At 47.3% G+C, this 22879-nt stretch overlaps 5 protein-coding genes across 16 annotated transcripts in view; 2 read left to right on the top strand and 3 right to left on the bottom strand.

The window, feature by feature from the left end:
* The window catches only part of NaCP60E (Na channel protein 60E), a 33614-nt gene extending 28794 nt beyond the window's left edge, over positions 1 to 4820 (bottom strand). For 2 of the 9 annotated variants that reach the window (XR_011603711.1, XM_070994834.1), the window contains exons 1-3: positions 4754 to 4808; positions 4540 to 4682; positions 2287 to 2806 (exon numbers count right to left, since the gene is read on the bottom strand). Coding sequence is in view for 8 of the 9 variants with exons in the window: in XM_070994834.1 (XP_070850935.1) it covers positions 2287 to 2323 (37 nt within the window). In the remaining variant the exon portion in view is untranslated. Of the gene's footprint in view, positions 1 to 2286; positions 2807 to 4539; positions 4683 to 4753 lie in introns of all 9 variants that reach the window. The other 7 variants (XM_070994835.1, XM_070994836.1, XM_070994832.1 and 4 more) reach the window with 5 other exon arrangements.
* A 1307-nt stretch (positions 4821 to 6127) lies between these two features.
* Positions 6128 to 8726, top strand: Ance-5. The gene is made up of 4 exons (XM_017073601.4): positions 6128 to 7234; positions 7614 to 8180; positions 8239 to 8552; positions 8613 to 8726. The coding sequence occupies exons 1-4, from the start codon at positions 6234 to 6236 to the stop codon at positions 8627 to 8629; spliced, it is 1899 nt and encodes a 632-aa protein (XP_016929090.2). The 5' UTR covers positions 6128 to 6233; the 3' UTR covers positions 8630 to 8726.
* Positions 8727 to 8849: 123 nt separating this feature from the next.
* Positions 8850 to 14844, bottom strand: NKAIN (Sodium/potassium-transporting ATPase subunit beta-1-interacting protein). Of its 4 annotated transcripts, XM_070994841.1 has the most exons (7): positions 14625 to 14844; positions 14420 to 14557; positions 14276 to 14356; positions 14028 to 14210; positions 13908 to 13968; positions 12985 to 13039; positions 10083 to 10333 (listed from the first exon to the last, which is right to left on the bottom strand). In XM_070994841.1, exons 1-7 carry the CDS (start codon positions 14682 to 14684, stop codon positions 10321 to 10323), a joined length of 591 nt encoding a protein of 196 aa, XP_070850942.1. In that variant the 5' UTR covers positions 14685 to 14844; the 3' UTR covers positions 10083 to 10320. The 4 variants fall into 4 exon arrangements, with proteins under 4 accessions (XP_070850941.1, XP_065719056.2, XP_036668906.2 ...); XM_070994840.1 differs by lacking the exon at positions 12985 to 13039 and having other exon boundaries at positions 8850 to 10333; XM_065862984.2 differs by lacking the exons at positions 14276 to 14356; positions 14420 to 14557; positions 14625 to 14844 and having other exon boundaries at positions 8850 to 10333; positions 14028 to 14196.
* Positions 14845 to 20778: 5934 nt separating this feature from the next.
* LOC108008489 (ribonuclease H2 subunit C) lies at positions 20779 to 21469 on the top strand. The gene is made up of 2 exons (XM_017072349.4): positions 20779 to 21261; positions 21316 to 21469. Exons 1-2 carry the CDS (start codon positions 20872 to 20874, stop codon positions 21391 to 21393), a joined length of 468 nt encoding a protein of 155 aa, XP_016927838.1. The 5' UTR covers positions 20779 to 20871; the 3' UTR covers positions 21394 to 21469.
* Positions 21390 to 22341, bottom strand: icln (chloride nucleotide-sensitive channel icln). Its single transcript, XM_017072348.4, has 2 exons — positions 22134 to 22341; positions 21390 to 22049 (listed from the first exon to the last, which is right to left on the bottom strand). Exons 1-2 carry the CDS (start codon positions 22250 to 22252, stop codon positions 21521 to 21523), a joined length of 648 nt encoding a protein of 215 aa, XP_016927837.1. The 5' UTR covers positions 22253 to 22341; the 3' UTR covers positions 21390 to 21520.
* Between the last annotated feature and the right edge of the window lie 538 nt (positions 22342 to 22879).

The raw sequence follows: 22879 nt of genomic DNA, 5'->3' as shown, positions 1-22879 counted from the left end.
CTCAAAGCTCCCAAAAACAAAAAGGAAATTGCACACAGACACAGAAACTTAAAAGCCACTAGCAACGGGCAATGTCGTGGTTTTCCCCAAAACCAGTTGCATCCACACACGGCGAGAAACGTTGCCATTCAAATGATGCATGCATATCTTTCAAAGTAATTCAAGGTAATCGCAAAACTTAAGCTAGCTCACAATGACAAAGTAAAGACCCAACGTGCACTTCATCTTTAAGTTTAAACTGAGATAAAATCGGTACTTAGTGGTCTTTGAAGTGGCGAGAGCACTAGTAAAAGAAAGTTCAAACTGTAATATAACAAATGATAATTTAATTATTGCATGGCTTTTTCAATCACAAAGCACAACTCAATCCACAGAAAGGTTAATAAAAAACTAGCAACTCTGGAAAAAAGTAAACCCCTTCTCCTAAGCTCAATATAAATTCCAAAACAGTTCTTTAAAACAACGTAAAAGTAGAGTGTTCAAAGTTTTAAGAGCCCTTATAACTCGCCGCTCTTTACGAACTTCTGGCTGTATTGTTTGCCACTTTATGGGTTAATTTTCATAATTTTCTTTTAGTGCAGCCATTGTTGCAGTTGCAACTGGCGTGGCGTTGCTGCTTTTGCTGCAGTTGCAGCTGCGCAGACCTTTGCACAAGTTCAATGGTGACGGGAATGGGAATGGAAATTGAAATGGGATTGGGACTGGCAGAGGGACTCGGGTTGGGGACCGGGGCTGGGCCAATTACGCCCCTCGCAGACGGGGCACTTTCTATGCAGCGCTTCCTGGCCCTGGCCGAAAACCAAATCCAATTCGGGGCTGGCGAGGCTAAAAGGAAGGTGGCCCGGGCCAGAAGAAGGAGGCGGAGACGGAGGAGCCCAGACCGAAACAGAAGCTCCAGCGAGGCGGGACAAACAAAAGTGAAAAAGTGAATCGGGAGGATAAAGCGAGATGCAGCAGCAATTGCTCTACATATTTAATTAGTTTCCGTTTCCGTTCATATTCGTAATCCGCAGCTGGCAGCGCCTGCTGGCCTTTGTGCATTGTTCACCTCCCCAATGAATATCCTCCGCTGACAATGGCGCCCGCCGCCCACCGCCCACTCATCCGCCCGTTCCCCACCGAAAGGACAAATTGCGCTCTCTATCGGCGCCTGCAAAACGGTTGCGTAACTTATGGCCAGTCATCAGCCGAAACTTTTGCGTCCAGCAAAAGCGCTTCCCATTTTCGATTTGTTTATCATTTACTTAAACGGCCTTAGGGTCGGCCCGTCCCGCCATTAAGCTGCTTCGATTCCATTCTCGTTTTATTGGCCAAGACCCAGACCCAGAATCGACCCAAACCCAAACCCGAAAGGCACAGGGCAGGAGCCGGCCAAGCAATCGCCCAGCACACAATGAGCAATGCTATTTAATTATGTTGATGAGCAGGAGCGGACTGGAGGACAGGACAGGAGTCCGGGAAGTGGCATGAAAACGCACAGCACGCACAAAAAGCAAAGGCAAATGCCTTCCCACCCCCAAAACACGCCACTCCTCCACTGGCATTCCGATTCTCGCACCGTGGGCGGCTCCGGACAAAGTGAACTTCCAGAGAGTGTGCAATAACCCGATGATGAATGTTCGTCTTTGAGCTATAACTTGGTCAACTAATAAATTTTCAAGTTATGCAGATTCTTAGAACACGAGTTTTCGGGATACTATAACGTTGAACAAGGAAACGATTATAATTTGGGGAATGAAAGGCGTTTACGTTCACTATTAAATAATTCTTTTAAGGTCAAAATAAAACATATGCCAACTTAATTGTATAAAAAACCAAAAAAGTTTAGAAAATTTTACTTTGTGCAAGATAAGGAATTGTCAGGCAAGAACTTATTGAAAAAGTGGTCTCTAATGCAATTTGAAACGTAAAACAGCAATGCTTTTACAATACGAATACCAGTTTCAAAAGAGTTCTTGTGACTCCAGTCAGCCGACATCCAACGACATCTGTGTGGTCACGACCACTGTGCACGACTTTCGCTTAGTTGGCGTGCAGGTGTCGCCGTCAGGATGTCGGAGAAGCTTTGTGGAGAAGGAGGAGAGGCAGGAGTCCTGCCCCTTGACACCTGCCCTCCTGGCCTTTCAGTGCATATGCCCTCGGATACAGATTTGATGGCCTCCCCATTACACGACTCCCAACGCCCCACTCCCCCGGGGACACCTCCAGAATAATATTTATGAGGCCGGGTGGCTTGAAAAACTATCAATAGCGGTATCAGTAGGGCTTAGTGGTTCGGGGACTCACCTTTCTCATCGTAGGACGCCGTTTGATCATCACTCATCTTGACTGATTGTCGTCGTTTGGTTGGTTGCTGCTGCTGCCTCTGGTATCTCCTTGGTCTCTTGTCCTTCGTCCTTGCCAAGGTCCTTAGGGCAGCTGCATGTCTCGCTCTCTCTTATCTGGCTTCTCACTCGATTTTCGAACACTGGTCATATGTCTGTCTCACTTTTCAGGCGAGCGGATCGCTCAGTTTACCGTTAACGTTAATATTGTCACCGTTCCCTTTGTTAACCATTTTGTGCGTGGTATTATCTACTATTGCTATTGCTGTTGTTGTTGTTGTTGCTGGAGTGCTTATCACGCTGGGGGCTTTCATGCTGCCTATTGCTATTGCTATGCTATGCAAATCTTATGACTACGACAGTTTCCAATAATGGCATTTGGCATCGCCCGAGCTCGTCTTCTCAGCTCCGTCTTCGTCTACTTCTATTGTGAGCTTTGGCTTTGTTGTGTTGATTATTGCTTTACATTTTGCGATGCTCGTCTGTTTTGTAAACGGGATAAATGGGAAGAAACGGTTGTGAGTGGAGAGATTTAAGCTTATGTAAGAGGGTGGGGATTGCGAGTAAATTAAATCGCCTCTGCTCGCAATTGCTCTGCGTCGTGTCGTGTAGCGGTAATTGGCAGCGCGCTAATCCCCGGCAGCTCAAGACGCCCCCACCAACACACGCAGGCCACACTCAGAAAAAATAATATTTTTAGAATTAAAGCAAGGAGACCTTTCCTTAACTGGGCTGCAAATGGGGGCCTCCCTGGCTATATTAACAGGTATCGTTAAAAATAATAATATAAAATACATCTACTTTAATAAAGTAAGAATGGATTTAAGTTTAGCTAAAGAAACTACTTTGTTTTTTTGAAATAAAACTGTTTTCTCGTTTCCAAACTGTAGTATCTGGGTTTTATTGAAACAAGAATGGACTCAAATGTAGCCAATTATTTGTATCTTTAATGTCTTGAAATAAAACATTTCCTCTCCCCTAGGGCTATCATCACATAACAGCTTTTCCTTAGAACTCGAAGCACATTTCCCCAAGTGCAGTACGTATACGCAACGTAACGAGTCACTCGACTTACGTGTGTGTAATGTGCGTAACGGAAGAGATAAACACCTGCGAGGGGGAGGCGGACTGAGACGAGAGCCGGGAAATGAGCGCCGCTTTAAGTCTTAAAGCTTGGGCAAGATAAAGTTAATTAACATTATGGGCACACACACAATCTAGCATCTCCCCGCACAGAGCCGCACACTCACACGGCACAAAGTGAGATACAAGAATTGATAAATGGCGCCCAACCAAAAGCAATGAGGTTGCGTGGGCAGTGGCGTAGGCGAGGGGGCGTGGCAGGCCGGAGGACGGGATGATGCTGCTCATTGCTCAGCGCTTTGTTGCCGCTGCTCCCGGCATTGTTGGGCATACAGTGTACGGCAATATGTATGGGTAAACGTTTGTGTAGGCCCGTGCTTCCTGTTGTGCTTCTCACAAACTTCTTGACACGTCTGCAAGCAACTGGCAACTGGCAGCGAAAATGGAAAAGCGTTAGATGAAGGCGCCCATAAAATATTCAATATCAAGTTTCCACCTCCCCGTTATGGCAGTTGATGTTTGCTGGCGGAAATTCGCTGGCAGCGAAGGTGGGACTGGTGGGGATATGCCCGTGCCATTAGGCCCGGAGGCTGGGCCATGGCTGCCTAAGCTCCTGCCATAGGAGATCCACCTGCACCTGCCGGTCTGCTGGCTTGGAGTGGACCGGGCACACACAAATCGGCAAAAATACTTTTATTACAACAATAAGAGCGGCGCTGGAGGCATTAAACAATGTGTTGTTGGCTTACAATTTTACGGCGGGGTCTTCCCCTTGGGAGGGGGGTGGGGGGAGTGGAAACTCCGTTTCTGCTTTCTGGGCGTGACCAGCGGTTGGTTTTAAAGTTGGCCCATAAAAGTGCGGCTGAGCTTTGCCAGTTGGCCCCTAAAGTTGTGCTACAAATTTGGCTCTTCGGTCCCCTTCCGCCATTTTTTGCTCTCTCTTTCGTGCGAAAGAAAGGCGAACAGGACGAGGCGATACGAAACGAAGCGAAAGTGTGGCCGCCTAGTTAAGTGCACATCAAGAGCTAATTTATGGCCACGACATTGTGGTTGTGTTGGACCTACATCTACATCCCAAGCCGAAACCACGCTCACACACTATACACACAATCGTTGGAATGTTCGATTTTACCTTTAAACATTGGCTATCAGTTGTTTATTCTCCGTTAGCTGCAGTCGTTGGATGTTCGGGATGATAGCTGGCTTTATGTAATCGCTTGTGTGCTTGCACTACGGCTATTTCTATTTCTATTTTCGTACTACACTTTCTTGGGCCTGCAACACACGCACACGAACCCACTGAAGTTGCCCCGTACTCCCACTCCCACTTCCACACTAACACTTACACTTCCACTTCCCAACACTGGCCCACTCACTATGCCCGATTCAGAAGTTGTTGTTGTTGCTCCCGCTGCTGTGTTTTATTTGATTTTATTTTACATTAATTACATTTTTATTTAGTCGCAACTGTGCAACAATTTGAGTGGAGGGGGACGGGGATGTTGGAACGGAACCAGCAACAAAAACAGAAACGGCACAAAGCAAAAAACTTCGGGCACGCACATTGTTTGACACACACACATAGGCGGGCTGAGAAGTGTTATTACAATTTACTGTTGATTTCTTTCGCGGCCCAGCGAGTGGGTGCGAGCGAGACAGCGAGGTGGCCTCCCTGCCAGCGCGTGTGTGTGTGCCAGCGAAAGCGTGCGAAAGAGCGCGAAAATGTAGGTTAGTTTCCGCCGAGGACCCTCCCCCTCCCTCGGCAGCAGCAACAACAACATGCAGCACACATTTCACTCTATTTTTGGGCGCTGAAGAATTTTCCTCGCACTGAATGCACTTGTGCTGGTAACGCGAACGGCCCTGTGTATGTGTGAGTGCGTCCTTTCTGCGTTATTTTTCAGGCCTTTCAGGCTTTTCACTGCTTTTCACTGCCTGCCACTGCTTTTCACCATATTCCTTGGGCTTTTCACTCCACACTAAGGGACACTGAGACAGAGACACTGGGCCACTACTGTACGTACGTGTGCTCGCATGGCGACTGCTCGGTTCTAAGGTTCGTCGGCGACTGAGCTCGGCTAACGGGTTTCCTTTCCGTTTGACGTAATCTGCAGGGCACCGCGATGCAGAGCGATGAAAAAACGCACACCGTAATTCCCCGTATTCCGATTCTGCCGAAAAAGGACGACGCGTCCTCGGGGATATTCTCTCTCGTTGGGGCACTGTCCCCGACCCTTCGCGTTTCCTTGCAGGTCAGCCGGCATAAACAAATGCCGTGCCACATGCCAGTAGCTACTAGCCACTTGCCACACGAGCGACGACACGCTCCGGCGAACTTCCCCCTATTTCTCCGATTCAAATTCCGATTGCCGTTCCGAATTCCTCGCTGCTGCACCGCGGGCCAAAGGACCTCCGCCCCTCGCTTCTCCCCGAAAGAAAATGTCAAAATGATTAAGCTTGAATATGGGCCACTGGCTAACAAAGCCAGCATGCGGACGCTGTTCATCAGTCTAAAATGGTGTAAGGATTGCCATTGCCGCCCCCCTTTACCCCTGCGATATCCGCCTCTGGCACACGCCGCGTATACGTAATGTCAGAAGCAGCTCGTAAAGTATACGAAACGTTGGCTTGGGGAGATCGCTGGCGGGCTTCTTTCGCAACCGCAGATAAGCCCAATGCCCCGGCCCCCAAGTGATTAGCTCGCAGTTTGGACTGGCAGTTCAGTTCTTCGCGAGATTCTGCCAGAGTCGGAAGCAGGGCCCAAGTCGGACTATTGAGCACCCAGATAACCTTATCGACGCGAAGCGGAAGCCAGTCTAGGCCGAAATGCGGCTACCATTTCTAGGAGTAGCCCTTCTCGGCCTCCTGCTAGTCCTAGTGACCCCGACCCATTCCAATCACACCGCCGGCTATGAAGGGGCCACCAAGCAGATCCTCCAAAGGGCCACCGACCGCATTCGACACGTCTGGGAGATCACCCGCAAGATCTTCGTGCAGCTCACGGCCAAGGGAAAGTCGCAGCTGGGCGGAACGGTTCTCAGCTCGAAGCAGGAAGTGGAGGCGGAGACATATCGACTCTACTACGAGCTGGCGGCCAACTTGAGCGTGGTGCCGGTGTCCGAATTGAACGATCCACTGCTGCGCAGGCTCGTTCAGCGAATGGCCAAGCTGCAACTGCAGGGGCTGCGGCCAAAGGACTACGAGCAGGCCAAGGACCTTCTGCGGCAGATACACAGTTTTGTCAGCGGGCCGATGGTCTGTCCCCATGATGACTGCTCGGCCACTGGGCAGTTGGCCATGGTTCCACAGATTGTGAAGCGGAACATGTACGCCAAGCAATACGAGGAGCTGCTGGACAACTGGAAGAGGTGGCGCACGGCCATAAACGAGAATGACGTGGCCAAGAGCACGTTCAAGGATTACGTGCGCCTGCTCAGGAAAGCGGCCACCTACAACGGCCACGTGACGCCCTCGCGCACCTGGTACCTCAACTACGACACTGAGAACTTCCAGGCCGAGCTCGAGGCGGTCGTGTGGGAGATCATGCCACTTTACCGGGAGCTGCACGCGTACCTACGCCACGAGGTGCAGGCCGCCTACCCCAAGGCGGACACCAAGAGCGATGGCGCCATCTCCGCACCCATCATGGACCAGATCCTGTCGCAGGACTGGTTTCCGCACCAGTTCTTCCGCACTCCGCATCAAGGCAAGCAGCACCAGCTGCCCTCTGTGCACAGACGACTTGAGGAGGTACTGGTGACACCCGTGAAGATCAACCGCATGGCCGCCGAGTTCTTCGAATCGCTGGGTCTTTTCGTTCTGCCAAAGTGAGTGAACTCTGCGCAGGTTCCAGAATATTTTAGGAATATTTAAAAGTCGGGTTTATCAGTTTGGTGTATGGATACTCGTAAAAGGCATACGCAAAGTTTGTAATTTGCCTACATATATTTTTGCAATTCCTATCGTCGTACCCGCAGTATTACAAATCGTAAATAAGTTTTTAAAAGAATTAAATTGTGAATGCGTGATTTAATATTTATTAAGGTAGGAAATGTAGTGTATCCATTTTTTACAGTATTTATTTTACGTTTTTTATTTACCAGTGGAAACCTACGTATTTTTCCCTTAAGATTTGTTTATTTTTGGCTTTAAAAATCATGAAGGTAGGATGTGTTGGGCTTAAAACAAAATTCTTTCCTTCTCCAGTACCTTTTACGATCGCTACTCCCGCCGGATGAGTGAAGAGGAAGCTGGAGTCGACTGCAAGTCGCAGGTGTATTACTTTCCGCCGGAAGTGGCACTGCGCTACTGTCCCAAACTGGACTACAAGAAGATGATGCAGATCCACGGAACAATGGCGGAGATTCAGTACCACCTCTACAAGATGCGGCTGCCGTTTGGTCTTGACACAGAGCCATGTCCTGGATTCGGCGCTGCCATAGCAGAAACGGTTATCCTGGCCTCAGGAACCCCACGCCACCTGAACCGCCTCAAAATCCTCTTGAACAACAGCCTAACGGAGGAGCAGTCCCTGAACCGGCTTTTCCGCATGGGCGTGCACACCTTGATCGCCGTGCCGCAGTACTTCATCAATGACAAGTTTCTGGTGGACGTAATGGACGGACGGATCGGAGTGAAGGAGTACAACTGTGCCTACTGGGATCTGCAGGATAAGTTCGCGGGAGTTCAGCCGCCAAGGCCACGTCTTAACAAGGACTTCGATTTGGACTATAAGTTCTATCGCGGCTTGAACCCGGAAACATCCAACACGAAGTAGGTACTAATAGTTATCATTTATAGTTGGGAGCTTTTTATCGCCGATGTTTTACAGAAAATTCCTGGCGGAGATTCTGGGATTTCAGTTCTACCGCTCCTTTTGCCTGGCAAGTGGCCAGTACCGGCCCGGAGACCCAACTCATCCGCTGCACAACTGCGATTTCTACGGCTCCCCGGAGGCGGGCAAGAAGATGCACGACATGATGGAGCTGGGAGCCAGTCGGCACTGGCGGGATGTCATGGAGATCGCCACGGGGGAGCGGAAATTGAGCGGTCGTGGCATCCTGGAGTACTTTGCCCCACTCTTCACCTGGCTGAAGGAGCGCAATAAGCAGCTGGACATCGAGCCCGGCTGGGATGCAGATGAATGTGAGTATGGCAAGGAAGACCCATGATTCGAGTTACCACAAGACTTCGTTTTTTTTTCAGTGTGTCGAAGGGACTGAAATCCCAAGCACAGTGCCTACACCCCAGTTATCTAACCGTGTCACTATTAAGCACGCATTAACCTTACAATAAACAAACATATATGAACATAAATAATATTAACTGAGTATTTACTGTGGTATCCGTTATCAAATGCCTTTAAAGCACATTGTATTTATCCCCCAACATTATTATTTTTATGCGATTTTTAGAGTGAACTATTTTTATGTAAACCAACTCTTCAAATACTTTAAATGTTTATTTACAAAGGCACTTTGGTAATACGACAGAAACTTAGGTATACATTAAGCACTACACATATCGTTAAATTACGGATTAAGTATGAACTATCCAAGTGGTTAAAGCGCGAAGTGGGCTCCCCTGCAGGGCTATGGGCGTGGCTTGTTGCACAAGAATAAATATGATTGGACAGGTGAAGATGGCCATGATGAAGATTTTGTAAGATTCCGAGATCCATGCGGGTGAAGATCGATGGGCGAGGATGAAGGCGAAGGACGGACTCGGCAAATTCCACGACACAGAGCCGTTTCACATCGTCGTCTCCGAGTCGGGCGGCGTGTGGTAGTTGAGATTGTAGGCGGGCGGACCGTTGTTCAGAAAGGCCATCGAGCGGATGCTTTCCCTCGAGGCAGTCCGTTTGGAGAAGGACATGGCGCTGACGTAGGCAGGCGCCGGGTCCATTGGCGGCGGCGGAAGATATTGCTGCTGCTGGTGTTGCTGCTGCAGGTGTATTGGATGCTGCTGGTAGAGGGGCGGCGTACATGGAGCCTGCGGCGGAGTGGAACTGGCCCCGTTCAGTCCGGCGAACACGTTCTCGCCTGCGGCATTTCCGTAGGTGGTGGAGAGTGGCCGCGAGCCGTGGAAATTCGAGTAACTGGAGCGCACCGAGGGCGGCCGATTGTTGTAAAGCTCATCGGGCACGTGGCCCACGTCGTTCAGGTGGGTGGTGGAGTGTTGGTAACTGGGATTGTAGTGGCCTCCTCCGCCCACCTGCAGGCTGGATGCGGCTGCAACAGATGGCAGAGGTGGTGGCGGCGGAAGAGTTGGCGAACTCGGCTCCTCCAGCACTCCCTGCCCGTTCGTGTTGTAGTAAATTGGGTCCAGCGGAATGTTCTTGCGATAGCTGTGGTAGTAGTGCCGGTTGCTCTTACCCAGACTGCCCAGCTGGCTGCCGGGCGCGTTGGTGTTGTTCACTATGTCATTGTTGAGTGAGTGCAGGTTGGAGGCGGTCAGCGATAGTTTGTCTTGTCGGTGAAAGGAACCCAGGTGAGGCTGCTGCTGCTGTTGTTGCTGCAGCTGCTGGTCGATGATCTTGGTCACCGGGTTCTGGTGATACTTTCGGCGGGAGCTCCGAGTGCTGCTCCGCACATAGCTTCCGCTACTGCTGTCTGCTCCGCCACCATGTCCGCCGTGTCCGTGCTTTGATCTTAAGGTGCCGCTGGAGCCGTGATGCGAACGTCTGGTGCTGCTTCCGCCTCCACTCGACTGCCTCCCTTGCGTGCCGCGCGCCATGACCGACCGTCTCTTGACGCGCCGCGGTGTCATCGGCTTGGGACTCAGCTCGCCGCCATCCTGGTCGCCTCGGGAATCGCCCAGCCCCAGTCCCATAGAGTGGCCGCCATGCCGGATAGTGTCGCTGCTGCTGCCGAATTCGATCGAGTAGAGCGACTGGCGGTGCTTGGACTGCTTGCTAATATGCTTCACTGCGCCGGGGAGAACAAGATTGGATCAGTACGAGATCGGCAAGACCGTTAGGCCACGGATAAAATGTTCAAAGTTACCTCGTGTTAGCTTTGAGTGTGCTTTTGTGATTGGAGCTGTTAAACAAGTTGGATTAGCTACGTTCGGAGAGAGTCGAGAGTTAGCGGTTGGTTAGAGCCACAAATGCTACAGAAAGCCAGCTACCAGTGAGAGAACAACTTAGGAGGATAGATGGATCGGCTACGAAGGCTTCCGAGACAGACAGAGAGTACCCGTAGTTTGGTGTAAATGAACATTTTATTGAAAACGCCTCGAATCTCGTCGGGAATTGGCACTAGTCAGCGCAATTCGCATGGCTAAAGATCAAGATCGGGGATCTATCTAAACAGTAAATATTGACTACGCTACATGGATTTGGATCTGCTCTGCTAATGCATTTGTGTGGCCTCAAGCTTAAAACTAGACTTAACAGATCTATAAATTTGTATGGTTACTTTTGTTTGCGTTTGTATAACGAATCTTGCACTTAAATCAATAGGCAACTTCTTGTTTGTGTTCGACAACTAACGTTTGCATCGTAGTACATTTCGTAATTAATGGTAATATGTGTATATCGTATTTCAGTTATTTTAGTTAAACAACAAAAGGCAACTCTTGGGGAGGCTGCGCTCTCCCGCACATAACATCAGTATATATATCTTGTATACTCTAATCTCTATTCCGTCATTCATCCAAGGCATCTGGTTGCAATTGGCGCTAAATTTCATTTATCTCGCTTGCATTCTCAACAAATTTTCATATCCTTTTCTTGATAATGATTTTTGTGACATTTTCGTTTTTTAAATAATCGTTTGTCGTTCATGTTTGTTTTCAGCTATCACAGATCAACATAAAATTGTTAGGCTTGCACTCTGTCGCGACTTTCCACGCTTCTATCACAATTCGGGGAAAGTTTCTACTGTATGCACGTATGTGAATGATTACTTAGTTTTACATAATAGAAGTCAGCTCTGCAAGGCATCATCCGAATCGTTAAACGCACGCATGGGAAGCTAATGTTAGGCCCTGATCTTAGCCAGGGTAGCCGGCTGGTTAGGCACAACAAAGAAACAGCAACACCTATGTATATGTATGAAGGGTTGTGTATGGGGATCGAGTGATCCTGGTAGAGTTAGTAACAGGCCTCTTGCCAAGGCAGAGAGCTTGATTAAGAGAGAGAGGGGGAGCAAGTGCAGCGGGACGTACTTAAATCTAGGCCTGCACGCCCACTATCGAGTTGCAGAAGGAGCGGGGACGGGACTTTTGGCCGTTAGCACTTCGACCACTCCGACGATTCACGTGCGGAGCAGCCTCAGCTTCCGCCTGCTCCACCAGGCGATCGTCGCTCTGGGCGCGCACCACGTATCCGGGTGGAGGAGCGCGAATCTGGTCGCAGAAGTTCACGGGAATCGGAGGCCTGGGCCGGCGATTGCTTCGACGCACCATGGGCGATCCATGTGGGACGGGGAGGGGCAGGGGCACCTGAACGGCTGGCCCGGATCCTAGCTTGCTGGGAATCGCATACCGCTCGGCCACTTCCGGCGAGAGATCGAGATAGGGCGCCTGGCCCAAGCGCTGATGGATGTGAGGCCGCACTATTGGCGGAGGTGGCGGCGTCAGCATATGATCGTGATCTAGCTCGGACTCGCCGTCTGCATCCTCGTCATCCTGCATCTCCAAGCAGCTGTGCATGGGCACCGTCGGCAGCGGAATATGCGCGGGCCGCCGTGCCTTTGGGTTTGACCCCAGGCGAAGGGGAGAGGGCAGCCCGTTCTGGTCGTAGGGATAGGCGTTGTTGTTGGGACTTGAGCGAGAGTTGGAGTTGAAGACGAGGTGAGGCTGGGCGTTGTTGTTCTCGCCCAGGAAGAGGCTGTTCGGAGTGGGACTCTGGAAGGGGACGTAGGTCACACCGTTGTCGCCCGGAGCGAACTGCTGCAGCGAGAAGTTGTCCTCGTCCTCCTCGAGGTTGCGCGACAGGCGTTCGAGCGGACGGATGGGCGAGGATAATCCCATGCCAGGACTCGGATCTAGTCCACCCGAGACAGGAAGGCCGGACTTGGGCGGCTTGGGCTTGTGGTGGATGCGGGCGAAATGGGAGCTGCCCTGGAGCGAGTCGGGGCTCTGGAAGATGCTGTAGTTGCTGTTGCTCAGCGAGTTGCCGGCCAGATAGGGATTGGAGTTCTGTAGCGAGGCGTACGAGAGCGAGGGCGTGGTCTGGGGGGACATGGGACTGGGGCTGACCGGGGCCTTGGAATGGTTGTGCCGGTGGCGGCGCAAGCTGCTGCAGTTGCTCCCCTCGCCGCCCGTGCGCTGGGTTAGATGGTTGGTCGAGGGGTGACTGTGGGGTTGGAATGATGCGCTGTGGTTATTTGTTGTGTCTGGCGGCAGCAGCGAAGGCGCGCGCTGGTGGAGATTATTGTTGAGTGTATTATTGTTGCTGCCGCTCAACTGGTAGTTCTTGTTGAAGTGGTGTAGTTTGGGTTGCTGTTGTTGCTGATGATGATAGAGTTTCAGTGAGTTCTGCTGCGGCTGCTGCTGCTGCAGTTGCAGATGCTTGTTTGATTGCATGGTGGCGCTTGCGGATGTTGTGGGTATACTTGTATAGCTCACGTACATTGGGTGCACCACGGTGTGCTGTGGACTCTTCGCGTCGCCGTTCATGAAATCGACTGCAAACCAGAAATTGATTAAGATGCTTTAACAATAACCAGAAGAATACATCGGGTATCGCAGGACACTGTGCAGCAGCCACAAGTTTTGAACTAAATAAAGGTCAAGTCTCTGGCAAGTGATATACTTCGGTGCTATTTGTGTAAAGTGTAAATAAATGTGTGTGTATTTTGAGTGTTTAGCTATCACTTAGCTATCGGTCAAATAAACTTGAGATTGTTTGACTTTCACGAACTTTCCCATTACTGATTCCGATTCCCATCACTATATATACTAAAATTCAATGCTTTTCGGAGCACCCAGATGGCGTTCTACTTTGTTTTAAGCTGCACAGTGTCGCTGACGAAAGGCAAATACAATGTTGTTGTTTTCTTGATTAAGAATGAATGACTTAGACATAACATGGATTACAATACGAGTATATGGCATGTAAGTATAATGTTTTTAAAGGCATATGTAAAGTTGCTCACAGTTCACATGGACACGGCACAATTGTTAATATGGGATACCATATACGTTTAAATCAAAAAACAGTAATTTTATGTGGGTACAATCGCATTCCAGGGTGCGGGTTTTGGGTGGGGAGCCTTGAGCTTACATATCGACAACTTGATGTATTTGACACTAACAATAACAATCGTCTTCGACTTCTCGATGTCGCTTCGTAACTTCACATAAACATTCATTACACATAGGGGAAATAATGCAGGTTAAGAGGGGATGGGAAACATTTACCATAGACACAGTGCACAGTGAGACCCGAAAGTGAGAGATTATGAGGAATGAGAAGGGGTTAGCAATGACCGATCCCGGTTAGTGGGGTTTGTGACAAACGAGCATGGTTCGAATTCAGAAAGCGCCACTTACATCTGTCGTCCTCGTCAAGAAATATGCAACTGATAAGAATCGCACCGAATATGCCGAGCAGCTGTAGGGTGGGCGAGACAATTAACACAATTCAGGCACTTGAGCCAGACGGGCACTCACCGCCAGGGCGCACTGCACCCCCGAGTGGGTGATCTCCACCAGCTCGTAGTCCAGCAGGCAGCCCTCCACGCGCTCCGGCCGGATCGGATCGTCCGCGGTCATGTTGTAGGTGGGCTTGCAGCCGTATCCGTTCGCCTCGAACCAGGAGACGCTGCCAGTACCCAGGTTGAGCAGGTTACTGTCCTGTGGAGGAGCATTTCGCGTGATCAAGTAGCTGTCCAAGTCGATTTCGACGTGCATTGACTTACCCTGTTCAACTGCCCCACATTCAAGTAGAAGCAAATTAGGAAGGCGTTCCAGCCGATCCACAGGAAGTTCCATATTAGATACTGCAGGCGGGCACACAAAATAAATTGGGGTTATCGCAGAGATATGGTAATCAGGCCACTTACGGTGATGATGTATTTAACGCGGAAGTGGTAGGCGCCGTAGAACCCGAATATGATGAACAGAATGTGGAAAAAGTTCACCAGGATGGGCGCCCACATGTACCCGAGGAAGTCGAATACCTGGCGCTCGATAATCGTTATCTGCGGGTCGATAGGGAGATGGAGATTACAGATTGGGAATCGTAATGAGCCCATTCGGAGTACTCACCACTTGCAGGAAGCATATTGACAGCAAAAAGTGTCGCCGCGTACACGAGCACGAGCCCATCACATCGTCATTCCATTCAGAATTTGAATAATAAATAATTCCGCTCCCCCGTCGCTATCTGGCTTTCCAGCTAGCTGTCTGCTCTGCCTATCGTCGCCTTATCGGGACTGGAACTGGTGGCTATCGGCGGCTATGGCTGTGCCTTCCCGTGGCATTTCCGCGTCGCTTGCAGACCTGCTGCAAGTCAAGCGTGGCAAGTGCCTCTCGCTCGCACCTCGAGAACGCACAGGTGCAGGGGTTCGCTGGGGTTTCCAGGGGCCTTTAGGGGCAGGGGTGGGAGCGAGAAAGAATGCAGCTGCACCAACGAGCAGCGAACAAAACCTGATCTGTGTGAACCGAGAGTAAATAAAGAGAAATTAAGCCAAATGAACTGCGCTACCGAGAGAAACTCTGCCCGAACAGTGCTGTGGAGGGTACTAGTTCTGAGTACCTACGTTTAGATTAAAGATTTGTTGGTTTTCAAGAAGAATAAACCTGAGTCATGCTGCCGAAAAACATCCATGAGATAGATAAGAAATTAGATATTTTGATATTCTTGGAAGGCTGCATGTTATTGGGCTACCATTTGTACAAACTTATACATAACAAGAAATGCTTGATGGCCCAGTAGGAGTGACTGGGAAAAGTACCCAACTGTTTCGCCTAGGTACACCCATCTAGGTACTTTCCAACAACACTGCTGGTCGCATACTCTCGCACACGGAAATGCTCCCCACCAACACAATCACAGCGAGGGGCTCACGTAACGTAAACCAAACACGCACTATTTTCGCCCATTTCTTCTGGGAGAGCACATATTGTCGATTTCAACAGCGTCTGTTTAGTGTCCAGGTCAAGTATGAGCAATTAATTAATTAGCACACAGCGCAGCGCGGCCGGAGAAGCATCTCCGTTCCATTACGCCATGTCTATATTTGAGGCCCCCACACAGATGTGATTGGCGATTGGAAGCGTACACCGACGATGCCCGGTAATCAAATTAAACAGTAATTCGATGGACAACGCATGACGCTCATTGTTTGTTACTGGAATGACTCAAACAGAGAACTCAATTCCCATTTGTTTTCCGCTTGCGACACGGAAGCCCCACTCTCACACACACACACAAAGAGTCACTGACCACCGCACATTCCCATACACCCACACTGAAGGCAGGAGAGCTGTGCTCCAAAAAGGTTTTGATATGCCTGCAAAGGCTCACGCGCAGCTATACCAGGCCCACTCCACTTTACATAATACACAGCCACGGCGATTTACTACCTCGACTTAAAACCATTTTCACTTACGTCAAGAACAATTCGAGCAATTCGAGCAAAACTAACCCGCCACGGTCGGATATTTTCACGTGAATGCCTCATCCAACTGAGGCGGTATATATATGGTATATTTGATATCGGTATGGCCACATTTTGCTTTGCGAGCGATTGTGGTACTTTTACGAGAGAGTGTCGAATGAGATTTTCTCTCTTTACAGTAAAGTAAAAAGTAGGAAGAAAGTAAGCAACAACTGTTTCGGGAGACACCAACCCCCCATCATTCCCAAAGGAAAGTACGGTAGACCGGACAGTTTTTGTTTCGCTTTTTTGGAAGTCCCTCTTAATTTTTATGCTTATTTTTACGCTTATTTATTTAAATTTTTTGAACATTTTCTTAGTATACTTAGTAGTATACATTTTACAATTATCCTTCAGCAAAGATTCCAGAAACAGTTTCAGGATTTCTCGATCCATCCATCGATTGCAAATGGGACATGACGCTGAACAATCGACACACAGAATTCACCCTTGCTGGAATATTTTTCCTTAACTTGATTATCCTTCTCGAAGTCCGCAAAAGCCTGCGTCTCCCAATTTTCGAGATCAAGAATGGATTGGTTCTCGAGCTCTTCGCAAGTCACATATTGTGTGCCCTATCCCTCTATCACAGATTTCGAAATAAACGACATGGACTCGTCTTTAACGGATGGCAGCATCTTCTCCGGTGTCCTGGTCCTGGTCCTGGGAACTTAAAGGAAGGTCGCCGCGTCCACGAAGAGCTGTGTGTTTTGTAGCATGGGTACACTGAATATGTCTTCCATTTTCCCATTCAGGTTGATTTTCTTGAACACCTCGTCGGCGTTGTCCTCAATCAATTTTATTGGCCATCAGTTGGAGCACTGGTTTCGCTGGATTTGTAGGATCTCTCTAGGGTCTCTGGGGGAGGCTCTTCTGGGTGTCTGAGAAAGATGTGTCGACAAAAAGTCCCACTTGCTGCCTGTCTCCGCCTGTGTCCCAAGAGATCCTCCTTGCGTCCATCCAGCAGGTCCTCCATCCATTCGCGCTTCCGCCGGGTGCTTCGTCATCAGTCCAAGAGACTTCTTATTGCTCGAAAATTGCTCGAAATTCGGCTCATCAAAAAAATCATTCTCCAATTCAAAAATTCAAAACAAAACAGCAGGAATTCTCGGAGAAGAGCCAATTCAAAAAAAACCAAAACAAAAACAAAACAAAACAGAGAGCAGGAATTCTCGGAGCGGGACGTAAGAAAACGTAAGTGTCGGCCGAACGTAAGTGTCAGTGAAAAAGGGAGACAGCCTCAGCGTAAGTGTCAGTAAAAAAGCGAGATGCAAGATGCTTCCCAAGTGTCAGCAAAACGTAAGCCAACGTAAGTGTCAGTAAAAAAGGGAGATAGCCTCAGCGTAAGTGTCAGTAAAAAAGCGAGATGCAAGATGGAGAATGGAAGAGAGAGAAAAAACAAGTGCGCAAACGAACGGGACAAAAAACAGTTGGAAAGTGTGACCGTTATAATGCTCTACAAATAATAGCGAAAATAGTATGACCGCAGAGATAACGTAAAATCCCAGTCGTAAGTTGCGGAACGTGTTTTAAAAAAACATAGTTCTGGGTCGTACCTTTTTTACGCAAAACAGCACGCATGCAAATTTTGCAAGGCAAATGTGCGTGCTGGGTGCATTCTATTGCGGTGCCTTCTGGGTGTATTTCAATATAGTGCATCCAGGTGCATTTTAGTGGGAATGTAAAAAAACCAAACTCAAACCCTAAGGTTGCCGATGCCCATTTTTTTACAATCGTCTTTTTTCGGAACTGTTCTCTTGACAAACAAATAATAAAGACAAAAGGGAACATGCAAGGAAGCGAGCGGTTTTTCTTGCCTCTTGCATTTCTCGTCAGTTGCATTTTTAGTTCTGAAAAGTGAAGTTCGTGCCACGTGTTTTGAAAAAGTTTGTTGCTTTCTGCCACCAATTTTACATCAATATTTTCACAGGTAAGTAAAGTGTAGATAATTTAGTTCAATATGAACACAATAAAATAACACAGTACATGTATACTGAACATTCAAACTAAAAACATATTAAACAAATAAAATAATAACTATTTGTATGTAAATTGTACATACAATATAAACATATTGTATATTTGTAATGTATATTTGCTTTATATTTTTCAGAATCGCAAAAAATTAATGGGCACACCAAGGACTGAACTGCGTAAATGACAAAAGTACATAAACAAGAAGGAAGCACCAAAGCACCGTACAGAAGGGGAGTTACTCCGATTAAAAATTAGTTGCGTTTTTGAATATTGAAATGAAAATAAATATGAAATTGAAATCCAGTTTTATGTATTCCTGGGGAAAACTTCCAGATATTTCGTTTTTGAATGCTTCTAGGTGCAGTCCTGGGTACATGTTACAGGTGCATACACCCAGAAGGAGTTTAGTATGTTGCTTCCAGGTGCATTAAAAAATAATACACCCAGAATGTGTTTAGTATGTTGCTTCCAGGTGCATTAAAAAAGAGTACACCCAGAATGTGTTTAGTTTGTTACTTCCAGGTGCATTCCAGATATATGCTTCCAGAAGCATGCAACGGGTGCATTCTTTTTTGTCCCGCACCCGTGTAAAAAGAATGGACAGACTCATCACTTCCGGAACACCTTTTTGATGCCATTTCATAATGAAAGAACGCGTGCTGGAATGCTGTCATTTACGACTGGGATAAAACCATAGCTCTAAAAATATACTGATTTTATATTTTTAGAATACGCGAATAAAGTACTCACTGTACACACTGAAAAATCAACTAGGGTATTGCTTTAAGCCTAGTACTCAGATCGGCTAAGTTTCACTAGTCGAAAAATCTTATTATTTGTAGTGTGACCGAAGTTTTCAAAGTTCACCCGCAATGCATGTAGCATGGTCTTACTGTTAAGCGGCTGGGCTTGTTGCCAAACGGAAAAGAAATCAATTGGAGAAATTTAAGAAGGAGGAGTCTGCTGGTACACAAAGAAATTTAAATAAAAGTTAATGGGGTGTTCCACAAATGTTTTTATTTATGTAAATTAGTCCCACGGATGCTTCGCCATCTTTCCCGCGCCACCGCAGTCCAGCTCCGAGACCCAATGGGCATAGTGGACCTTAAGGAATTGGGAGCGGGGTTGATCCGCTGATGCTGCAGAAAGTCGCCCAGCATCCTGCCAATGGCTGGATATGGCTTCCCCAACTGATCCTTAGCGGGCGCCCTATTTTCCTCCTCCCTATAGAAGCCAGCGCGTCCTCCAGCTCCGCATAAGCTGCCAAGTAGCTAGTTGGTGGTTCTGCTAAAAATATACTTCTATGAGTACAACGTAACCAATTCCTTTTGGCCAGATCTTACTTTCTTTGCGAGGACGCGCCCGGCACGATGTCCATGTAGGGAGCGAAGTCCCACTCGACATGTTTCTTCACACGGGGATTCCCTAGCGGATCTCCTCCAGCACCTCAACTATTCTGCGAATGTATTATTATTATTTGTGGTATTACTACCTGTCGGTGAAATCCGACAATAAATGGCAACAGTTTAGATTTGGCGTCCTTTTTCATCTGCACTGACCTCCTGTATCCGATTTTGGGGTTTTCCTTCCATTTTTAATTTTTAGTTTCCACACCTTTGCACGAACACCGCCAAAGATTAAATTTCTTATTCTTTAGGCTGCGGCTAACGGCGTTCATCGAAAATTCACTTGAGAAATCTGGTATTTTTTCTGGTATTTCCTTAGCTCATCTGAGTACCGCGCTGAAAAACAGACCCGACGGTCATCGGTTTATCACCTGCTCCATACTGATTCGCTGAAAACCAGAGTTTTTACCTAATTTCATTAAAAAGACATGACGAAACTGTCAATAGCTGCCATTTAAAAAACCTAAGTCGAAAACAACTATTGTCTGTCCTTTTAGGCCAAATAAATCATTGACAAAAAATGTGCTAGAAAAAATCAAACTACACCACTGACATTATAAGACAATGTATTTTATGCAGCCGCAATGATTTTTATTATAGTTATTATCCATCAATATCGTCCGTGCCAATGATTTTACCAAGGCCATACGCTTATATAATAATATATAAATTTTGTAAATAACTTTAAATAAATACAATTTTGCTGAAAATATGTAAATATCTTCCCCCTAGCTTAAGGCCCAGTAGCTATAGCTAGAGTAAGTGGTCGGTGGCAATTTGCAATTGACTCAAAACCAGAATATAAATAAATAAATAAATATTATTATTTTATTATTGAGGAATAAATTAATTTTTTTTATTTATAATAATAATAATAATATACATTTGGGTAACACTCTAGATTAGGGGACTCACCCCCTCACCCCAAAATTTAATTAATTTTATAACTACTTATTAAAGAATAATTACTTTGATTGAAAATATGAAAACCCGGGCTTTTTATAGAAAAACCGGGAACTTTGAAATTCAATTACAAGAGAACCATGTCTTTTCTTTTTGCACGTAAATTCTTAAAAAATCGCGGTCCATCGAGGATAATTTTTTCGCGAATTTCAGTGAGTCCCCTAATATAGAGTATTACCTAAATTTGTAGCACATGTTTTTAGTTCCGATAATATGACAACAAATTAAAGCTGCTTAAAAATAATACAGAAACCACCTTTTATTGACTTTTCAATAATTGAGGATGCTTGGACTGTTAAAAGATTAGGGAATACCCATAATATAAATATTATGGGGCCTTATTGAAATATACCAAACATTTTACGAAACACACCAATTTATTCCAAACACACATTTTGATAGCCGTGACTCGAACCAACACTGTTCCATACAAACAAAAGCATTTTGGCGGCCTTTCTGTTTACCTTTTATTTTTATTTTTTATTTTTGCGCTAAATCAAAGAAATAATGTCTATAACGCTGGATTTTAATGGCAAGAACCTGGCCAAGAGCAAGCAATTGGACCTACACTACTTGCCGGCTAAAATAGACGGCGATGGCGAGGCGAATGTGGAGCAATACTTCAACAACTACACAAGGGAAGCAACCGAATTTGGTAGTGGAATCCTGACAAACGCTCTACGCGGATACCCTTTGGTGGGGGAGCAGCTGAAAGTGCCCGAAGGATACCGCGGACTGGTTCTCCAGGAAACGGAGAAGCCCATTAGCGAATCCTCCGACAGGCAGCTGCGTCTTACAGGTGTTTTCGGGGACTTTACCTACTGGAACTACGACAAAGTGCCCTCCAATGGCGATGCCTACCGACAGGCGCTCCTCCTGGCCGATGTGGCCCAAGCTGTACGTTACTCTAGCCGCCTAGAATATCCATAATGACCTATTTTCATTCCACAGTTGTCGCAGCCTATCACCGAACATGATTTGGAGGCGGAAATCGCTCGGAACAAGGAAAACGCCAAGGAAAGCCCTTAGTTTTTAGTCGCGCTTACAGCGTTTTATTTAGTTCTTCAAAATCTAATCCAATACATATGTATCTTTACAATTCGTACACTTAGTCTGGTAAAAAAGGGATGTCGGTATATAAATAGGTGATGCTTATTCACTCGTCGGCGTCCTCAAATCTCTCATCATCGTCGTCCAGGCTGAGATTCTGCACGCCGTTCCGTCCCAGCGTCAGGGCGTCATCCTCCTCCATGGCCTCGTCGTTCAAGCCACCGGCGTCCTGCATGGGATCGCTGTCCTCCGAGTCGCTGTCCGCCGAATCCGGATGCAGTGCCTGGCAAGTGGTCATGGCGCTGTACATGGTGTCCACGGTGTGGATGTCGTCCGGCAGCAGCCAGCACTCTGTGACCTCCTCGAACTGCTCGTCCACGGCGTCCTCGAAATTATCGTCGTCCTCGTGCTCATCGCTCCCATTTCCTTCGTCCACGTCGGCGTCTGGACCCCCGCCATTCTGGCCATTAACCGCCGGCTGCGGAGGATCTCCGTAGACGCCGTTCCACTCCACTTTGTGATCCAACATGAAGTATATGCACTTTCTCGGGTTCGAGGAGATGCCGTGCAGGCTCACCTGCTTCCACTCGATGGATATGCCCTCCGGCTGGTCAGTTGGCTGCCAGGATAGCGTACTAAAAGCGAAAAATATCGGTTGCTTAGGTCTAGCTATCAGGAAACAACAATTGCAGACGCCGGCAAAGGTCTGCAGCACTCACTTTTGGGCTATGTAAATCGTGCCCTCCCCCACCACCTTGTCACCCAGTTTGAGCTTGATGTTGTTGGCCGTATACAGAAGGCCGTGTTCGGGCGGCGAAACACGCATAATAAGCACCATTTTAATACAATTTTATAGAGTAATGTAATTGTAAAAAGCGCGATCAAACAACAGTTTTGCCAAAAGCTCCAGTCCTTTCCAGCACTGTTTTTATGTCTGCCCTTGAAAGTCTGGCAACGCTAATATTAAGTTTAAAGGTTCATGTTTTACTTAATTTGTGCCTTAATTAATATGTTGTAAATAAAAGAAAGTTCATATATATGTAAAAAGTAAATAAGAAAGCATGTCAAATTCTTTAACAGTTAAAAACCCTTCGGTCTGGCAGCGCTCTACTCAATTTTTCACCTTTGAAAACAGAATCTCCGCCACAGGTGTATTAAGTGAAAATCTTAATTATAAATGTTGTAATCTGTCTAAGAGTATTGGAGGGCGACCGAAGGCGGTTAAAAAAGGTATAAATTAACAATCTAGTGTGCTACCAGATCAGCTTGTAGATATCGGAAAAAACATCGATGTCCGCATCGATGTTTTATGAACATCACTAGTTCGGTGGCGTCTCGTTTAATTTTCAATTTCAGCAGTTAAAATACGCGATAAATGTGATAAATGCTGAGTTACGTGCTCGGGCAACAAACCTTCGAGGATTATACATTTCTAGCAACAAAATCACCACAGGCGGAAGTGAAA

The sequence above is a fragment of the Drosophila suzukii genome, chromosome 2R (genome assembly GCF_043229965.1).
Source record: "Drosophila suzukii chromosome 2R, CBGP_Dsuzu_IsoJpt1.0, whole genome shotgun sequence".
NCBI classification, from domain to species: domain Eukaryota; kingdom Metazoa; phylum Arthropoda; class Insecta; order Diptera; family Drosophilidae; genus Drosophila; species Drosophila suzukii.
Note: the sequence above shows the minus strand (reverse complement) of the source record. Positions and strands in the feature narration are given on the sequence as shown.

What these genes read in the sequence shown, in the direction of transcription:
- Ance-5 (XM_017073601.4), top strand. Translation starts at nt 6,234, where the DNA reads ATGCGGCTACCATTTCTAGGAGTAGCCCTTCTCGGCCTCCTGCTAGTC. An exon ending in GGTCTTTTCGTTCTGCCAAA is followed by an intron (nt 7,235 to 7,613) that starts GTGAGTGAACTC and finishes TTCCTTCTCCAG; the next exon opens with TACCTTTTACGATCGCTACT. An exon ending in CCGGAAACATCCAACACGAA is followed by an intron (nt 8,181 to 8,238) that starts GTAGGTACTAAT and finishes GATGTTTTACAG; the next exon opens with AAAATTCCTGGCGGAGATTC.
- NKAIN (XM_070994840.1), bottom strand. Translation starts at nt 14,684, where the DNA reads ATGGGCTCGTGCTCGTGTACGCGGCGACACTTTTTGCTGTCAATATGC. An exon ending in CAATATGCTTCCTGCAAGTG is followed by an intron (nt 14,558 to 14,624) that starts GTGAGTACTCCG and finishes ATCGACCCGCAG; the next exon opens with ATAACGATTATCGAGCGCCA. An exon ending in GGGTGCAGTGCGCCCTGGCG is followed by an intron (nt 13,969 to 14,027) that starts GTGAGTGCCCGT and finishes CCCACCCTACAG; the next exon opens with CTGCTCGGCATATTCGGTGC.
- LOC108008489 (XM_017072349.4), top strand. Translation starts at nt 20,872, where the DNA reads ATGTCTATAACGCTGGATTTTAATGGCAAGAACCTGGCCAAGAGCAAG. An exon ending in TGGCCGATGTGGCCCAAGCT is followed by an intron (nt 21,262 to 21,315) that starts GTACGTTACTCT and finishes TTCATTCCACAG; the next exon opens with TTGTCGCAGCCTATCACCGA.
- icln (XM_017072348.4), bottom strand. Translation starts at nt 22,252, where the DNA reads ATGGTGCTTATTATGCGTGTTTCGCCGCCCGAACACGGCCTTCTGTAT. An exon ending in ACGATTTACATAGCCCAAAA is followed by an intron (nt 22,050 to 22,133) that starts GTGAGTGCTGCA and finishes TTTCGCTTTTAG; the next exon opens with TACGCTATCCTGGCAGCCAA.